This window comes from Periplaneta americana, chromosome 2 (assembly GCF_040183065.1).
Source record: "Periplaneta americana isolate PAMFEO1 chromosome 2, P.americana_PAMFEO1_priV1, whole genome shotgun sequence".
Classification (NCBI taxonomy): Eukaryota; Metazoa; Arthropoda; class Insecta; order Blattodea; family Blattidae; genus Periplaneta; species Periplaneta americana.
Genome location: NC_091118.1, coordinates 89,067,620 through 89,088,914, shown reverse-complemented (window position 1 = coordinate 89,088,914; position 21,295 = coordinate 89,067,620). Strand labels below are relative to the sequence as shown.

Sequence of the window (21,295 nt, the reverse complement as noted above, 5' to 3'; positions counted from 1 at the left end):
TATCTCGAAATCAGACGACCTAGAAATATTCTTCGTAATTAGTTTCATTTTGGAGATGCCGATAAGCTCACTGTATTAACAGGTGGAAAACAAAAATTGATATTCTTCGTAATGTTTCCATACTTATCCTGGCAGTATGTGATGTTGCTCCATCTTACTGAAAATACACATGATGAAATCTTGCTAATTCTGGCTGAAGAAGTGTTTCTAGGATGTTAGTGTATCAAGCGGACGTCACAGTCACTGTTGTGCCCTCATTATTTTAAAATAAATATGACCCAATTATGCCAGTCACAGATACTGCACACCATACCGCAGTGACCGGCACGTTCCGTGCTCTGTGACGTCATAACACGGAGCCGCCACGCTCTTTGCTCGGGAAACTCTGCATACTGAGCACAGCGTGGAGAGAAGGTTCAACTGAACAGTGGTGGTACGGCGCCTATGCACTGACAGAGCGCGATCCATTCGTCTGAGGTAATATGGGAACAGCACAATTACGATACATTTGTACGAAAACAAAACTGTACAACCGCGATAAATCAATGTAACAAAATATTTTGGTTTGTAATCAATTTAATATACTTATAATAATAATATGAATTTCATAATACAGCCAGCTGCAAAAGTGCTCGCATTATATAAATGAGGCTCCGAAACTGCAATAAATATACAAAAATAGAAATAAGTAATTTAAGCAGTACTACAACACTTTGTCTACTCGGAAACTTAAAAACAGTTCAAGTGTTTTTAACAGACATTTTCCTACACAATATACAGATTGAACTATATACAGTAGGCCCTACCTTGGCGAGTAGTATGCAAAGTATATTTCAACTTTTGAAACACACCATCACTTTGTGTCACTACCGTGCCCAAGCTATATGATTTAATGTACCGAGAAGTAAAATATTTTGGACTTCACAAATAATCTATGTGGTTGATAGCGGACGACATCGGAAATGAAATAACAGACAAACAAGGAATACTAAACAGATGGACGAAATATGTAGAAGAGTTATATGAGACAGGGAATCGTCCAGATGACTTAGCTATGGAAGACGAAGAAGCCGTGTCAAAAGACGAAAAAGGATTTTCTATTTTAAGCGAAAGAGTTGAACTAGTGCTTCAGGAAATAAAGAATGGGAAAGCAGCAGAAGTTGATAGAATTCCCATTGAATTAGTGAAATGCTTGGGTGAAGACAAGAAGGAAATTCTATCATTATGCAACGAAATATATGGGAAAGGCGAATGGCCTGAAGACAATCGGCGAAAGATACCTAGAGAAGAATAAAGAAGTGTACGTAGTATTTGTATTTTTGACAGAGTGGATTGGAATAAACTGATGGGGATCCTAAAGAAAATTGGTGTGGATTAGAAAGAGAGAAGACTGTTCAGTAATCTTTATATGAAACAACGGGTGAAAGTCAGGATAGGAGAAGAAATGTCAGAAAGAAGTGAAATTAGGAGATGAGTACGTCAAGAATGTCCTTTATCACCTACCCTGTTCAATATCTACTTGGAGGATTTAGTAAAGAACTGTTTTCAAAACATGGGAGGAATGATAGTAGGAGGAAGAAGAATAAAATGCATAAGTTTTGTTGATATGGCGTTGTTAGCAGAAGAGAAAATTATATTAAAGGATATGCTGCTGGAGCTAAATGACAGCTGTGAGCAGTATCATGGGATGAAGATAAATGCAAATAAGACGAAGAGCAAGGTCATAGGAAGAAAAATAAAGAAGATAAACTTGCGGATTTCTAAATAATGCAGTAGAGCAAGTGGACAGTTTCAAATACTTAGGGTGTACTATATACAGTAACATGAGCTGCTGCCAGGAATTCAAAAGGAGGATAGGAATGACCAAGGAAGCTTTTAATAGAAAAAGGAGCATCTTCTGCGGACTTCTGGAAAAAGAACTAAGGAAGAGACTACTGAAGTGTTTTGTATGGAGTGTGAAATTGTATGAGGCAGAAACATGGACTTTACGACGGAGTGAAGAGACGCGAATAAAAGCATTTGAAATGTGGATATGGAGAAGAATGGAATGTGTGAAGGGAACAGACAGAATAAGAAATGAAACTGTGAAATGAAGAGTGGGTGAAGAAAGAATAATGCTGAAACTGATCAGAAAGAGGAAAAGTAATTGGTTGGATCACTGACTGAGAAGAAACTGCCTACTGGAGGATGCACTGAAAGGAATGGTGAACGGGAGGAGAGTTCGGGGTAGAAGAATATATCAAAAGATAGACATTAAGAGAAGATATATGGTTAAATAAGTAACACCATACACAGCACGAGTGCCCAATCTTTCATTCTTTGCGATGGTATACTCATCTTGCCTACCACAGCATCCTTAAATCCATTTACAACTAACGTAACTTACAGTATATAATTAAGAGTTAAATAAGTACTACCATAGACAGCACGAGTGCAAAATCTGTTATTGTTTGCGACTGTGTTCTCAGCCTATCTGTAACAGTATTCTCAAATCCATCTATACCTAGGTAACCTTAAAATTATATAACAATTTTACGCATTGAAAGAGGATTCATAAATCATCTATCACTTTTTTTTTTCTAAAAAAAATTATATTAATGCATCAGTACCGGTTAAAATAACTCTTAGATACAGAATACTAACAAAATCCGAACAACAGTTTTGGAGAATTCGCTGTAGACAGACAGACAAAACCACTTATTATCAGAGATATTGAAAACCTCAAAATGTATTTTTATATCATCAGTTCATCACAGTACTTACTTTCTTTAATAATAAAGTGAAAGTATATATTAATATTTAATGATTTTTAACGTCATAATCTGATATTTTTTTTCCTCTTGATCGAAGTCACGCTACTTGAATTCGATATACGATAGGTTTTTAGATAAGAACATTTTTCAAGTGTGAATTTTTTGCATAAGAAAGTTAAGCCGTTAGATGCTTTTACAGTACATACTAAATTTAGTTCATGTATGAAAATTCCTGACAAAGAAGAGTAGAATTATGTTCCTTAATAATCTTAATAACAGAATGTCTGAAACATTTCATAACGTACTTATACGAGAAGCATAAATTGGAGATAAGTACGGTACGGGTATTAAGGAAACCGAGATCAGCTGAAAAATGTTCATGACTTGTTAGGAGTAAAATACCGGTACTGGAAATCAACCAGTCAGCCAATGTTTTCGTATCACAAAATTAAATAGACATTACATTTCATCTTAATTGCATAGGAGTGTCAATATGCATTTTATTTCAAAGATTCGAGTATTTGTCAACACTGCCACAGAACAAAATATTGAACATAAAAGGTAAAGAGAGATTTAAAAAAAGGCATTCCGGAAATTTATTTTTGGGAAGGTAAGATGGGACAGAGGGAGGGAAATTTTACCAGTGAATTGTATGCTTAAACTAATTAAATTATTTATTCTTTCCGGGTAAGACACTTAAACTTCTGGACATCACTTCATCTCCTTGAGATTGCATATTTGTTAATTCAAAAACACCTGGAGGTGCTATGGGTGCTGATGTAGAAACTTTAAAGTCCTTCATTAAATATTTAGGTTTATCAGTTGGAAGAGGTAGTGCAGGTCTAGGTGATGTAGTCCTATATTGAGTTGGAGGAAGTGTAGGTCTTGAAGGAAGAGGTTGGCTACGTTCTTCTTGTTCCTTTTCACCGACGTTTCCCCTTTCTGTAGATTCAACAGGCAGTTTAGGTTCAGGTTGAGCAAATGCATCTGCAACAGTGAGCGTACTGAAATGATGCAGATACTTCCCATGCCTGTGTAATGTGTGATGTTGAATGAGATCTTGGCCCATGGGTTTGTAAGACTTATCTACGTGAGCTATTCAGTAACCAAATCATTCAAATGTGGGCAGGCTAAGATTCAAAATAGGTAACCATTAGTACTGGAAAGGGATTAATACTCGTAGATTATAGCAGGAAGGATAATACTACTGGTGTTCGAACCGTGTATGGACTGTATAGCCTATGTCCAAGTATGCCATTGTTTATTGTTCTTTTTAATAATGTGAGTGTTAAAAACAACTTACAGTATATGTAGAATAATCCAACACCAAATGACTGAAATAATAGTAATGAAAATAATAATCTGTATGCACACAATCTAGGCCTATAGTGCATTTATTTTGTTTGGGCTCGCTAATATATGGAATACGATGGCGGCAATTACGCAAGTACAAGCCAACTAGACAAGATAAGGTAGTATGACACATAGAGTCTGTTATTTTGAAACGTGTGCAGTGTGGTTTCTGTTCACTGCTTGTGTCTACTGTTTGTAACATGGCTTTAAGATTTACTAAAGAACAAAGAATTTTCATTTGTTGTGACGTTTCAAAAAACTACTTAGTTACCTGTCCAGTGTCGTAGATAATTTCAAGAACAATTTCGTGGTAATTATCCACCTAATAGGAGAACAGTTCATAAAATAGTGAACAAGTTCTAAACCACTGTATCAGTATTAGATAAAAAATCAAATTGAAGGTGTCACAAAGAGAAGAAATAGCAGCAGAGTTGCAACATGTAAATCAAAATGTGCCTAGACGCTATAACGCCTGCCTCACAGCAAATAGGGAACACTTTCAACATTGTAACTGAAAATGATAAGCATTTCTTTTACAATTTTAATATGCAAAAAAATACTACCCGTTCTACGGTTTACCTTACGTGTTCTTGACTCACAACCGACCGCGCCGCATACTGGCAGCGGCTTCAATGCCTCATACACTGAGCTTCCGCGAGCGGGTCCTAGCAAAATAAATGCACTATATGAACTGTACACAATGAATATAATATAACATTAGCTACACGTAACATTTTCTGCATTATCCGTAAACAAAGTTTGTCTCCATATTCTTCTCTGAATTTTCGCTTGCTCGAAAAATCACATATTTCATGCGTTTGACTCCAAACTGTTAGTCATGTAGCCATTTCACTTATCTGCATGAACATTACTTTCTCCATTGAAGTTTGTCAAATCGGAGTGTAGATCCAGTTTAACCAAAGGACATTTCTTGGCAATATTAAATATTGCTCCCATAGATACGGAATCGGATTTTAAAGAAATCTGTGAACGGCAATACATGTGCGTGCTAGGTACTAGATTAAATAAACATTTTAACACTATTGTTAAACTTGAAAACACTATTAGGGCTAGTTTAAGTGAAGCGTAGTCGCCATTATGAAATCATAAGAAATACGTCAGTATTAAAGGTAAAAGGATTTAACACATGCTTAACTTAAGTTATATGTTTTTTTTTTGTCTACATAGATATTTTTTTCATAAATAGTTGATCCAGAGTTTGTTTAAACCTCTTTATTGTTTTGTTAGGAATGGAAAGGGCGAAGCAATAAAATAAATAAAATACTCATACGTAATAAAGAAAAAGGACCAGATCTTGTATCAGAGTAAGAAGATGAATTGCCAAAAAAAATGTTAATAATTTTAATTAAGAGATCCTTAAATAATTCTAATAATTATTATGTGAAAGTAGAAATCGAAAGAAATAAAGAATAAAACTTTAACCAGTTCAAAGCCTTATGGAATTATAACAGAACCAAAAACAATTATGAACTCTTTTAACAAACGCGTGTTTAAATTCTTCTGCAATATTTAGTTCATCTACTACACTAACACAGCCACGAAATCAAAGTTAAAATCTAAGAATACAATAGAATTAGTAGCTAATAGCAAATTGGCCCGAAAGTAAAAACAGCCGAGAACACATGACGCTACTGCTCCTGGAATCACAACACTCGTGGTATGGCACCAGCCTGCAATGCTCAAATACACTGCCATCATGTCTTGTAGGCAACTGCATATCCGGATGTTCACGACATTCTAAGACCTAACAATAAGTGGTCTCCTGCCACATGTTAGGGGACAAGGGTACAGTACGATTTAGTCCTGACAGTCGCCGGCAATGTGCGCCTTGGTCAGGCGAGTCCATTTAGTTACGCCAAGGTGTGTTTGGGTTAGTCACTCGCTGCCTTCGGAGCGATCGGATGTCATGCGTGCGGTAGAGCGGTATGTTTCTAGTACAGTTAAGCTGCACTGCATTCCTTTATCGACCGCTCGCCCTTATCTCTACTACGGAACTCTCCCCACTATATCTATTACTTCCCCTCTTTGGCGTCGCCGAGCTGTCAGGACTAAATAATCGGTCTGTAAATGAAGTTGTTTCGGATACGGGCTCACACTCGGGACACGAGTCATCTTGATATGTAATATGCAAAGATCTAGAAAATCAAACCCAAATTACAACTGGCTGCGAGGTCCATAAATACCAATTCAAAAGTCCAGGGGAAAAACACGTTTAGTCCAAATTTGGCAATTTTTATATTTTAATTGAATTTGACAATTAAAATTGAGATCTTTAAGATCTACTAATCATACACGGAAAAAACTCGCTTTGTTCCACATTATAAACAAATTAAGTAAAAGCTTAACCCCTATGGTGGTTGGGTGGTCAGACCTCTGACCCATCACGCAGGCGGCCCGGGTTCGAGTCCCGGTCAGGTCTGGGACTTTTCATTTGAAATCCATAGTGACACTTATGGCGGACAAGATCGCAGTTAAGGTTTTTCTTCGGGCTCTCCCTTTTTCCCCATATTAGGCATTTACTTCATTCCGTCACCATTTCCCCATTTCGTTATCAATCCATAGCATTCCTCGATCGCCGGCTGGCGACGCACGGAGGGGGCTGGTCTAGGGACGAGAGGGTTTGCCTGCTCGACAGCTGAGTACGCAGCGAACCTTAGTGTAGTCAGCCTGTGTGGGTTTGGGAATGCGCCTAGCTTGAGGGTTAGTGTAATAGACCTTAACAGGTCGCTGGGCCATAGTGCCCCGCTCCCGTAAATTCAATTCAATTCAAGATTGTGCTTGCCGCGAAGAAACTGTCAGTTCTGCAAGCCTGTAAACACGCTCCTGAAAATGTTTCAAAATGTGACTAAACGTGTTTTTCCCCTGAACTCTTCAATTGGTTCTGTTGTATTGGATCACATGCGAACATGCTTGTCTGTACATACGCCTGTATATATTTCGTTATCATCTCTCCAAATACCAAATCGTCACACCCTCTCTCCTTAATCTTGGCTACGTTCTGCATCATTTCCTCCATTTTTACTTTCAAAAGTGATAAAATCCTTAACACGTTTTCTTCCGAGAGGAATGTATGACTGTGGAAGAATCTGTCCTGATAGAGGATTCAAGGCAAAATGTGTCACTCACTTCTCGCCCACGTTGTATTTCGACGTTGAATATCTTTCCAGCCACTGGCGTACTTCAGTCGACTAAGGCGCGAATTTGGTTCTCGCTTGGGCTAATTACCACGTTGTTTCTTTTTCGAGGTTTCCCCCAAACGTAAGACAAATGTCAGGTAATCTATGGCGAATCCTCGGCCTCATCTCACCAAATACCATTTCGCTGTCACCAATCCCATCAGTACTAAATAACTTAGTTGATACAGCGTCGTTAAATAACTAATTATAAGACCATATATATATAGACACATATGTACATATATTCGGGCGTAAAACTCATTTATTCAATTAGAGACGAGAAATACTAATCAGGACCTGACACTTTGAATGGAAGTTTGCTCTGCTCTGTTTTAAGAGAATGTCCCTCTTAATTTTTTTCATCATTTCTCATACTTCCGCTACTTCTATTTTCCTACTATTTTTAATTAGTTATTTTACGAGCTTCATCAACTGCTATGGTTATAAAGTGCCTATGTGTGGTGAAGATGATAATGCAGGCGAAATGAGTCCAGGGTTCAGCGCCGAAAATTACCCAGTATTTGCTCTTAATGGGTTGAGGGAAAACCCCGGAAAAAACCTCAACCAGGTAACTTGTCCCAATCAGATTTGAACTCGGGCCCGCTCGTTTCGCGATCAGACGTGCTAACCATTACTCCACAGAGGCGAACTGTTGTTATTTTACTTCAATTCGAATGGAAATTGTAACATTTCTAGACTGGGAGTTCTGCAGCTGCAATCCTCTAGTTCACTACTAGGCCTCTGCTTCTTGAACTTAGGAGTTCTATAATTCCATCGACGCCGCCTGAAACCTCACGTTGTAGAGCCTCAAAATGATAATAATAATAATAATAATAATAATAATAATAATAATAATAATACTGGGTAATAATAATAATTTTTAAGTTGAATTTGAGACTTTCCCGGCGTCGCATATAGAATAACTCTTGTTCTCAGCCACGTAAGTTGGATTGTTGCTTCCAAGTTTTCGATGGCTAGCTCTGCCATCTTCCTGGCTGAGAACCCGAGAAGAGTTATTCCATTTTTTAAGTTGTTCTATGAAAATTTAAACATGCGAGCATTTTGCATTAAGTGAAATTATTACATCATTTTCTTTCAATTGATCACCAAATCTAATATTACTATGGTCTACATTTACCCTACATATAGGCCTACACCTTAGACAGGGGCCACACTAAAGTAATGCGAGGAAAAGTGCAGTCCTCATCATCAATAAGGTTGATAAATACTGGTTTATACTACAAAACATTCGACGGAATTCGACTTTAGCACTTATCACAGTAAAGAGGCGTTTTGAAAGCGATTGTGTTAAGCGAGAGAAAGCTAAAGAACGACAAAAGTATTAAGACAATTCCGAAACTGATTAATTATTTCAATTCTATTAGTAACACAAAAGATGATATTGGAAATTATGACATTAAATGGGTTACTGTCCCCTCATCTTCGAGTTAGAAAAGAAACTGATGTACAAAAAGAAACAGCAAATCGTGTGCTACAAGATTCGTTAACGTACAGTGCAGACAATATTCAAGAACAGGTGACAGAATGTGCTTCCGAAAACAATGCAAATACTATTATTTCAGAAAACAGTCAATATAAAATTTCAGAGCCAGGTCTTTGGCCAGATACTGATCAAATTATTAGGTGGAACAGGGACCTTCCGACTGTCGTAAAAGGTAATTATTTTGATAAACCAGACCGTGAATAAGAAATTGAAGATAATGTCGAGAAAAGATAACTCAATCAAGCAATGTTTTCGGGATAATGAACAAACAAATAAATCGTGCGAAGAGAATAGATCATTTACTCTCCAGCGAAGGAAAAATGTATTATTTTGCACGTAAATTTTATTTTTTGCACGATCGTGTTTTGGTTTTATTTACAGCTATTGTTGTTAGGCCTTGAAAGTTGGAAGCACTTATTGTTATTTTGTTACCATTACAGTATACTTTTGCGATATTTTGTTACCATTACAGTATACTTTTGCGAAGGTTTGGAATAATATTGACCTAAATTCTCTGTAGTAATGTCACGAGAGATCTGAGATTTATCTGGGAAATCTCAGACCTCGAGTGACATTTGTTAGGACTATTTCGTGAATAAAATAAAAATGTAAATAATATATCCCTAAAATTCGATCACAAAATATTAACAATTTTATATTTACGAATACTTAACCTATTCAGATATTGTGAAGTTGAAATAGATGAATATCGATTACTACAATAAAGAAATTCGATGTTAATGTTCAGTAATGCCAATTGCGAAAAGCAAAATACAGGTTTCACAATGTTAATTACATGTACTGTACTTTTCTCTTATATTATAATATAAATACATTTTCATTATCTGCTGAAATCAGTTTAATTTACATTTTTATAATATAATTACAGTAACCGGGTTAATACATTAATTAAATTAAGAATTGTTGAAAACGCAATTATCAAATCTGAATGAAGGAATGTAATTTTTTTCAGATAGCCTACAATAGACATGAAATTAGAAGATGAAGATGTATATGTTTGGGTTTGATATGTAATGATCTTACATAAATTTGAACATCTGACTTTCTATTAATTGTTTAATTTCATTCACAAAATACAAATTTTATACGCTACAATTACAGGTTAAGTTACCTGTGGGAGCAGGATCAATGTCAGCTGTGCCTAATTTCGACTTACTCAGTGCTACAGGAAAGCATTTTTTATAACTCGACAAACGCATTCTCGTTGTAGTGTGTAACGGAACTAAAACTGCATCTACACAGTTCAATATTCCAATCGCGAATGCGTGCAATCTGGTAAGAATATTGAAAGAATCAAGTTTAAAAGGTACGTTCAATTAATATGCATGAAGATTTTGTGTCTACATCGTGCGCCGTTTTGAACGTCGTCTTCACTGCGTAAAAATATTAATTAATATTAAATATCAATCTTGCATTCATTGCTTTAAAGTTGAAAGAAACGTTTAACCGTGTAGTTGCATCTTAATGTATTCATGATCATCAATTTAAGGGGAAACAGTTGGCGACAACGACTAAACAAAACCATAAGATAAATTGATAGCGATAAATCTAGCTGCAAAAATTATCGCAAAGTGTGACTGAGATTGGTAGGAATTCAAAATTTCATTACACTTCATTGGTCTAAAATGGAATGACGTCATATAAACGAAATAGTCAATGTAAAATATATTGTATTTGCATTTAAAAAGAATATGATCGTGCCCGTTTTTCAAACTTTTCCTCGATTTTGTAAAAAGCACTTTCCAACTTTGTATCGTAATATACTATGACATTTCTAAATCTGCGTGTAGAGCAGATGAAATTAAAAATTGGAAACTTACTCTGAAAGCTGCATCAGAACATAAAATACATAGCCAGAAACATAGCAACTTAATGCAGTCGTTCTAAATTTATTTCTAAAATCTTTGAACGAGTCGATATATACTCAGATTTTCCGAAAAGTTCCCCGCTAAAGACTAGTATTTAAGGGAAGAGTATTTAAAAATGTAATTAATTAATGTGTGACTGCGAGTGAAGTTCCTCTCTCTGTTCAACATCAAAGAGTGAGTTATTATTATTATTATTATTATTATTATTATTATTATTATTATTAACATAAAATTTACTCTGTCACACGTTAAAAGTGTTAAAATTGTTAAAAAGGTATTTACCTTCGACAGACGGCCCGTTTCGACGCTATTTGTCGTCGTCTTCAGTGTCTCTTGAACCACTGCTGATTTTGGCTCTGCGATGTGCAGTTGTCGATGGTAGGGGTGGGGGTGTGTTGCTCCTATGGTGGGGGTTGGTTGTCTGAATGCTATGACGTACTATGACGTCAAACAATGTGTGCGTATTGAACTGTAGTTGCGTATTAAGTATATATTGTGGGTGTGCTATTGTATTCTTATATATTTCGTATTGTTCTAGGATGTTTAACTGTGAACTTTTTGATGTGATGTGTAAAATTTCCATATCTGTTTCTATATTATTGTAGTCATGATTATTGTCGATAATGTGATCTGCATAATTTGATGTAATGTAAGGTTTGGTTATAGCTTTGATATGTTCGTTGTATCTTGTATGAAAGGATCTTCCTGTCTGTCCTATGTAAAAATGTGGGCAACTATTGCATTTTAATTTGTAAACTCCAGTTGAATTATATATATTTGAATGTTTAGTGTGGTTATTTAAGTATTTCTGTGTTGTATTATTTGTTTTGTATGCAATTTTGTACTTTAGTTTTATGAATGAAGTTGCAATTTTGTGGGTATTGGTATTGTGATATGTTAATGTTATGTATTTATTCTCGTGTGCTGTTTGTGTTGGTTTGGTCTGTTTTTGTTTTGCCTTTTTTATTAGTGTGTCTATTATGTTAGGGTTGTATCCATTGTCTTGTGCTATATATTTTATTGTGTTTAATTCTTCAGTGTAGTTGTCATTGTTCATTGGTATATTAATTAATCTGTGTGTCATTGTACGGAAAGCTGCATGTTTATGTTGTATGGGATGATTTGATGAATTGTGTATATGTGTTGTGGTTCTAGTGGGTTTCCTGTATATTTTGAATTCGTGTCTGTTATTTGTTTTGGTTATGGTGATGTCTAAGAAATTTATAGCTTGCTTATGTTCCATTTCTACTGTATACTTTAATTTGGGGTGTATTTTGTTGAGTTGTTGATGTAGGTTTTCTATTTGTCTTTTGTTTCCATTATATAAGACTATTATGTCATCTACATATCGATGCCAGTACATTATTTTCTCTGCGTGTTTGTTGTTGTCGGTATTTAGTATGTGTGTTTGTTCTATGTTGTGAATAAAGATTTCAGATAATATACTTGATATAGGTCAACCCATTGGTAATCCTTCAGTTTGTGTATAGTATTTATTGTTATGTGTGAAATAATTTTGTTTAGTAATAATTCCTGTGATGTGTATAATTTCGTTAATGTGAGTCTGTGGTATGTTATTTTTGATAGGCATTTTCCGAAGTATTTCTAGTGTTTCTGTTACTGGTATGTTTGTATATAAATTTACGATGTCAAATGATGCTAATGTTGTATCGTGTGGAATGTGTTTGTGTTTTATTTTGTTAACTAAGTCTATGGTGTTGATTATTGTTGTTGGGTTTTCAAATTGTATACTATTTCTTATAATGTTGTCTATATATTTCGCTAATTTGTATGCTGGTGCATTCTTGTAGTTAATAAGAGGCCTGATTGGTATATTTTGTTTGTGAATTTTTGGTAATGCATTTAGTTTAGGTGCGTGAGGTTTAATTTGTTTCAATTGTTGTTTTTTGTTGTTAGGTATGATGTGAGTGTTTTGATTTATTGTATTTTTGACTATTGTTTGATATTTTGTTGTTGGATCTGTTTTTTATTTCTGTGATGTTATTTTCGTGAAAAAATGTGTTAATTTTATCATTCATGTCTTGAGCATTCATCATTACAGTCCAATTACCCTTATCAGCTTTTACAAATGTCAAATTGTGTGCTTGTTGTTTCTCTCTTAATGTCTTTATTGTTTTAATTTCATGCTTATCGGTTAAAGGTTTGTTTATTTTATCTATGTTTCTTAATAAATCTTGTCGAATGTATTCTTGGTGTTGTGGTTGTGTGTTTTGAATTGCTGTTTCTGCATTGATGATCATTTGCATTTGTTGTGTTCTTGGTGTCTTGTTATATTGTAGGTTATGTTTTAGTCCTTTTTCAAGTAATTTCGTTTCATTTTGGTTAAATGTTACGTTGGTATTGTTGAATATCTTAGGAAGGAATTTGTGTGTGGTGTTGTATTTGGTTTTGTGTTTATGTGTTAATGTTGCCAGTTTGTTTCTATGTCGTTTCTTTATCTTATCACTTATTTGTGCTATTACTTTCTTCGTATGTAAAATAATTTCCTCTAATTGTATATGATGTACTATTTTTGTTAACTGTAAATATGTCTTATATGCATTTGTATTGTGTTTGTTTTTCATGTGATGTAAATGTTTTATATTGTTTTGTATGTAGATTTTCTCTGCTGTAGCTTTTGTTTTCTGTGCTGGGTATGAATTGTTTTTTATGTTTATGTGTGTGTAATTGGGTATTACGTCTCGTTTGAGGCATTCTTGATTAAATTTAATGTTGTGGGATGTCTTGATCACTTTCACTCGCGTGGTTCGATATTGGTGAACTAAATGACTTATATCGTCGTTATTCATTGATTAAAGTTCTCGTTAACACTTTGTTAAAAACATAAAATTTACTCTGTCACACGTTAAAAGTGTTAAAATTGTTAAAAAGGTATTTACCTTCGACAGACGGCCAGTTTCGACGCTTATTATTATTATTATTATTATTATTATTATTATTATTATTATTATTATTATTATTATTATTTCCTCTTTTCTTCCTTCCTCTTAGTCTCCGCATATCTTCCATACACCTTAATGTCAACTATCATCATCATCTGATATCTTCTTCTGCCCCGAAATTTTCTCCCATTCACCATTCCTTCCAGTGCATCCTCCAGTAGGCAGTTTTTTCTCAGCCAGTGACCTAACCAATCCTCTTTTCTTTCCTGATCAGTTTCAGCATCATTCTTTCTCCGCCCACTCTTACCAACACAGCTTCGTTTCTTATTCTGCCTGTCCATTTCACACGTTTCATTCTTCTCCATATCCACATTTCAAATGCTTCTATTGGCTTCTCTTCACTTCGTCGTAATGCCCATGTTTATGCCCATACAATGCCACACTCCACACAAAGCACTTCACTACCTATTCCTTAATTCTTTTTCCACAGGTCCACAGAAGATACTCCTTTTTCTACTAAAAGCTTCCTTCACCAATGCTACCATCCTTTTCACTTCCTGGTAGCAGCTCATGTTACTTCTTATACAGTGCGATCGAAAAGTCCCTCCGCAGCCTTATTAGTTCTAATAACCCTAGAATAAAACCCTCTAGAAAGTTGGCACTCCCCCATTCATTTCAGTTTGACAACCTCATACTCCATCCATCATATGCTTAGCGGCCAGTGCTGCCACTTGAATTCTCTACCAAATACACTAGAATTCTTTGTCTAGTGGATTCTCGGCTACACAAGCACCGTGGAGAGACTTCACACTGTAGAACACCCCAAGTATTTAAAGCTGTTCACTGGCTCCACTGCCGCATTCAGTATTCACACGTTTACCTTCTTTATTTTTCTTCCGACAACTATGATTTTCGTCTTGTTTTCATTTATCTTCATCCCATACTGTTCACAGCTGTCATTTATCTCCACTAGCACAGTGTTTCTCAATCATCAGGCCGTTGCCCGATACCAGGCCCTGACATGAATTATACCAGTCGCCAGTTCTTCTGGAATTTATTTTACTTTTCTAAGCATTTTTTCAGGAATACATAATATAGTGAAAATAGTCTTAGATGAATAATGTTCATGATTGTATCTAAAAGCTCGGATCCAAATCGTCTTTAAACTCTAAACTCTAAAATTTAATTAAATAACACCTGTGTAGCAAATGTCTGCCCCCCCCCCGCCCCTGAAGGTTCGAATGTCTACTATACTAGTATGTTTTCGTTTATCTATCAAGATGTGATTATTTGGTTGTGTGTCAATCCATCTGAAGAAGTCCAAGCATATTTATGTATATCTTTATGGGGGAATGTTGTACTTTTGACAATTAAATTTTTTGATAAGGCAAAGTTGACTAACCTAACTCCATTATCATTACTAATTACGTGTAAACTCTCTTTTCCAATAGTTGGTTTAAAAATATTCTCCCGTCCTACTTTAGCATTAAAATCCCTCAATAAAGTTTTCATATGATATCTAGATAACTGATCAAAAGTGTGTTCCAATTCCTCATAGAAGCTATCCTTTATATGATCGTCTTTCTCTTCTGTAGGGGCGTGAGCATTTGTAACTACGATAGCGCACCATTTACCCTTAAGTACTTAATACGATAACTTGTCACTGATAAATTCGACCTTTTTTACCGGTGATTTTATTCTTTTATGAACAAAGAATCCTGTTCCTAATTGGTGATTGTTATTTCCTTCAATATAGTGCAAGTAATCTCTTATTTGTGACATGACATTCCCAACTAACCTAACCTCCTGTATTCCCACAAAGTCTATTCTATATCCGGCTAATTCTTTTGCTACTAATGTTACCCCCCTGTTCTATAAAAACTCGTGACATTCCAAGTATCAAATCTCCTAACCTTACTCCTTTGCAGTGCTCGTACCGTAGAATCAGTCCATTCCGAGGCTTATGTTGGAAATTGTTTTTTCTGACAAAAGAATTTTTCGAGACATTGCTGCACATTTCATATTTAGCCTATAACTTAAACTCATGTAATAAACAAGATTTCACAATATTGTTTCCTATTATTTTTCGAAATAAACATACATTAATTCAAGAGTAAATATAACTATATTTCCTATAAATTATTCCGGGTTATTAATGAACTCGTAACTAATGAATATGAAGGAAATTTATCCAATCGTTTAGGTAAAATCATAGTTCATAAACAGAGAGACGGCGTACCAAAAACATTTTTCTGAGAAAGTTAACCGGCACATTGTCCGAATATGGAGCTCTCAAATATCCCGTGTAGTCATGAAGCATATTCGAGGCAGCCCTAAACTATATATGCCTATGCTGTGGTCTTATGCAGGATATGGTTATTGGATATGCCAGAAGAATAGCTATATATTCCCACAGATTGCACACTAACAGTCTAGCATAATCTTTCAACAAGATGGAGTACCCCAGGGTACAATCACTATGTTACGACTTATCTCGATCGCATAATAATGAGAGCGATGGGCGATATGTACAGCTGTCAAAAGAAAAAGTGGCCGCTCTCCTGAAACCAAGTTCCCTTCGGGTATCTTCGCTACAATTCGGAGACAGGCGATGTTACATGTTGTTGGACCACGTTGCCTGATATCTACAGATATAATTGAAGTATTCTGTGTGCTATTCGATAGTGTAATGGTAGCGTTCCGGCCTCATATTCGTGAGGTCCTTGGTTCGACTACAACCTCGTGCTTTTTATGTTCTTTTTTGTTCTGTTTTTGAGAGAGACAAACTATACACAATGGTTCCTTTCTCTTTTACGATTATTTTAGTAATTAACATCAGGTTCATTAATATATTATGAAATGACTATCATTATGATATTGTGGCTGCAAATGGAAAGAAAAAAGATTTTATTCTCAATAAAAATATCTTTCGTGACATAAACAAAACAAATTTACTGGCGTCAGCCTTAAAACATTCAAACAATTAAGCGTTCAAAAAACAAAACAAAAAGCCACAATTCAATATTTAGTATATCTTCCTCTTATCTCGATCATCTTGCAGTCGAGTGAGCATGGAATCGACTAGTCTTTGCAAATAGCGATGTTCTTAGACACGATATTCCAGGCATTCTGGACATACATACATACATACATACATACATACATACATACATACATACATACATACATACATACATACATACATACATAAGTGTTCTGCCCATGGGCAGGTCTTTCATTGCAAACCCAGCAATCTCCAATCTTTCTTATTTTCTGCCTTCCTCTTAGTCTCCGCATATGATCCACATATCCTAATGTCGTCTATTATTCTTTTCAACCAGAAACCCAACCAATTCCTTTTTTCTCTTTCTAATCAGTTTCAGCATCATTCTTTCTTCACTCACTTTTTCAAACACAATTTTATTTCTTATTCTGTCTGTCCACTTCACACGCACCGTTCTTCTCCACATTCACATTTCAAATGCTTCAATTCGTTTCTCTTCATTTCGTTGTAATGTCCATGTTCCTTCCCCATGCAATGCCACACTCCACACAAAGCACTTCACTAGTCTCTTCCTTAGTTCTTTTTCCAGAGGTCCGCAGAAGATCCTTCTTCTTCTATTAAAAGCTTCCTTTGTTCATGTTTGCAGTTTTTCTTGGGAAGGATAGGCCTAAATGCGGTAACATCCCGTTGCTTTCCGCACACCACTATCTCCTTCGCATCTTATTAGATTCCAGGGGGCCCAAGCGTGGAAATGAGGAGAGTGGATTTGACTAATTGGACCCTCCGGACTTCACCGAAAGTCACGGCAAGGGTTAAATATTTGTTCTATCAGGATGTTTGACCCAATCAGAGACCGGGAAATCCCAATTAGCCTTTGCTCCCCGCATCCTGGACTAGCTTCTACGAATCATCAGAAAATCTTAGAGTGTGATTGGGCAAATTTTTCCGAAAATGTTTCCACACTTTTGCCCTCGTAGCTCAGCGGACGAACGTCGGAATTTAGATGTCAACGTCTCAGGTTCAATTCCTCGTTACTCCTTTTCATTTTATTGTGGTTCAGGATAGTATAATGTAATAATACAAAAAGAAAAACTAATACCAGTATTATGCAACTTGATTTTTCCAAACCTAATATTAAATTTATGTTATTTATATCGCTAAAGAACGATTACAATATAAATAACTTGAATATTATTTATACAGTATCACTAAAGAACGATAACAGAATATAAATGATAAATATCGGTTTGTTTAATTAATATAAGATATTATATAATACGTATTTAATTATCTAAATAAAATAACCTATTACAAAGAAAAACGGTTATTTGTGTTATAATAATTACTTACATAAAATACAGATTATTTACATTGCGAAAGAACAATAACAATATAAATAACTTGAATATTGTTTTATAATGCTAATGAAGGAAAACAGAATATAAATGATAACTTGAATATTATTTATATCGCTAAATAACGATAACAGAATATAAAAAATGTGAATATTCATTTCGGAATTTCACAGAGCTATTACAGATGTATTTAAGAAATTGTAGAAGAATAGTAATTAGTAACAGTGTCCTATTTATTCTACTTGGAGCCAAATTTGTAACTTTTAAAAGTGTGGTTACTATGTTGAAGTGTATGTGTTGTAACGGATATTTGTGTTATAGAAGTGTTACGTAGACTATGTGTGTTCTTAATGTTTTTGTATGCTTCAAATTGATACCTGATATTTGTTTTGCAATCGCAATGCCTGTTTTACGGATTGTTTATGTTTTGTTTACATCGCGTAAGCTAATTTAATTTTCTTTTCCATTTCTCTTTATGCTTATCTTTTTTGTGTATAAAACTATAGCCCTAACATACATGTGTAAAATAGGGCTAACTCCCATTGGAGATACAATCATAATATTATTATTATTCATACCGTTATAAAACGATAACAGAATACAAATGATGACTTGAATTTTATTCATATCTCTAAAGAAAGATTAACAAAATATAAATAACGTGATATCCATAAAGAACGATAACTGAATATAAATGATAATCTGAATATAATTTACATCGCTAAAGAACGATTAAAAAATAAAATGAAAACTTGAAGAAGGCCGGAAACCACAACCTTTGAATCATTAAACAAGCACTCTACCGCTGGTCTACGAGGCGTAGACGTGGAACACTTTCATAGTTTCGAAACTGCTTGTACAAGCACATGCATCGTGTAACATCGCCGCGACAAAAAGTGGCCGCACTCGTGAACATCGAATATTTTCTAAGTCCACTTCGGGTCACGGCGATGTTACACGATGCATGTGCTTGTAGAAGTAGTTTGGGAACTATAGAATTATTCTATATCTGTGTCTCGTAGACCAGCGATAGAGTGCTTGCTTAATGATTCGAAGGTTGTGGGTTCGGGTCTTCTTCAAGTTTTCATTTTAATTTTAATCGTTCTTTAGCGATATAAATAATATTCAAATTATCATTTATATTCTGTTATCGTTCTTTATCGATATCAAATTATTTATATTTTGTTATCGTTCTTTTAGCGATATAAATAATACTCAAGTTATAATTTTCTGTATTCTGTTATCGTTCTTTAGAGATATAAATAATATTCAAGTCATCATTTGTATTCTGTTATCGTTCTTTAACGATTGAATAATATTCACGTTTTTTATACTCTGTTATCGTTCTTTAGCGATATAAATAATATTCAAATTATCATTTATATTCTGTTTTCGTTTTTAGCGTTATAAATAATATTAAAGTTATTTATATTATGTTATTGTTCTTTCGCAATATAAATAATCTGTATTTTATGTAATTATTATAATACAAATAACCATTTTTCTTTGTAAAATAGGTTATTTTATTTAAATAATTAAATATATATTACATAATATCTTATATTAATTAAACAAACCAATATTTATCACTTATATTCTGTTATCGTTCTTTAGTGATACTGTATAAATAATATTCAAGTTATTTATATTGTAGTCGTTCTTTAGCGATATAAATAACATAAATTTAATATTAGGTTTGGAACAATACAGTTGCATAATACTGCTATTAGTTTTTCTTTTTGTATTATTACATTATACTTTCTTGAACCACAATAAAATGGAAAGGAGTGGCGAGGAATTGAACCTGAGACTTTAACATCTAAATTGCGACGTTCTTCCGCTGAGCTACAAGGGCACAAGTGTGGAAACATTTTCGGAAAAATTGGCCCAATCCCCCTCCAAGATTTTCTATGATTTGTAGAAGCTAGTCCAGGATGCGGGGGGAGCAAAGGCCAATTGAGATTTCCCGGTCTCTGATCGGGTCATACATCCTGATAGAACTAATATTTAACCCTTGCGATGAATTTCGGTGAAGTCCGGAGGGCCCAATTAGTCAAATCCACTCTACTCATCTCCACGCTTAGGCCCCCTGGGATCTAATAAGATGCGAAAGAGACAGTGGTGTGCGGAAAGCAACGGGAAGTTACGCATTTATCCTTCCCAAGAAAAACTGCAAACATGAGCAAAGGAAGCTTTTAATAGAAAAAAGGAGCATCTTCTGCGGACCTCTGGAAAAAGAACTAAAGAAGAGACTAGTGAAGTGCTTTTTGTGGAGTGTGGCATTGTATGGGGAAGAAACATGGACATTACGACGAAATGAAGAGAAACGAATAGAAGCATTTGAAATGTGGATGTGGAGAAGAAAGCAGCGTGTGAAGTGAACAGACAGAATAAGAAATGAAGTTTTGTTGGAAGAAGTGGGTGAAAAAAGAATGATGCTGAAACTGATTAGAAAGATAAAAAGGAATTGGTTGGGTCTCTAGTTGAGAAGAATAATAGACGACATTAAAATATGTGGATCATATGCGGAGACTAAGAGTAAGGCAGAAAATAGGAAAGATTGGAGAATGCTGGGTTTGCAATGAAAGACCTGCCCATGGGGAGAACACTTTTGTATGTATGTCCAGAATGCCTGGAATGTCGTGTCCAAGAATAGTCGCTATTTGCAAAGAATAGTCGTTTCCATACCCATTCGACTGCAAGATGTGTTCGAGATAAGGGGAAGATAGATTAAATATTGAATCGTGGCTTTTTGTTTTGTTTTTGAACGCTTAATTGTTTGAATGTTCTTAGGCAGACGCCAGTAAGTTTGTTTTGTTTATGCCACGAAAGATATTTTTGCTGAGAATAAAATCTTTTTTTCTTTCCATTTGCAGCCACAATGTCATAATGATAAAAGCCATGGCATAATACATTCATGAACCTGATGTTAATTACTAAAATAGTCGTAAGAGAGAAAGGAGCAATTTTGTATATTTTGTCTCTCGCTCTTAAAAACAAAACAAAAAAGAACATAAAGAGCAAGAGCTTGTATTCGAACGCAGGACCTCACGAATAAGAGGCCGGAACGCTACCATTATAACTGTAGATATTAGCCTAGATCATATATACCCAGATAGGTCGGCCTTATAGACTTTAAGGTTAACAAATTTTGTCAGGTTTACTATGCTGACATCTAGTTGTTACATAAGTAGTCACGTCATAATCCCCATTTGAATTGCATTAGTGACTGTACTGCCATCTCGTGTTCGTTTACGGCGGACCGGTGGCGATCCTGGCGGTTGTTCTCTTCAAAGTGCTGCCGATTTTAACATAGCGATGAGTTATCTGTTACATA

The 21,295-nt window shown here is 35.0% G+C and overlaps 1 protein-coding gene across 3 annotated transcripts in view; it reads right to left on the bottom strand.

The window, feature by feature from the left end:
- Positions 1-3,414: 3,414 nt before the first annotated feature.
- The window catches only part of LOC138694406 (uncharacterized), a 160,122-nt gene continuing 142,241 nt past the window's right edge, over positions 3,415-21,295 (bottom strand). For 2 of the 3 annotated variants that reach the window (XM_069818099.1, XM_069818098.1), the window contains exon 5: positions 3,415-3,740. In XM_069818099.1, coding sequence (XP_069674200.1) covers positions 3,424-3,740 — 317 coding nt within the window. In that variant the 3' untranslated portion in view covers positions 3,415-3,423. Of the gene's footprint in view, positions 3,741-3,997; positions 5,091-21,295 lie in introns of those variants that run through there. The other variant, XM_069818100.1, reaches the window with a different exon arrangement.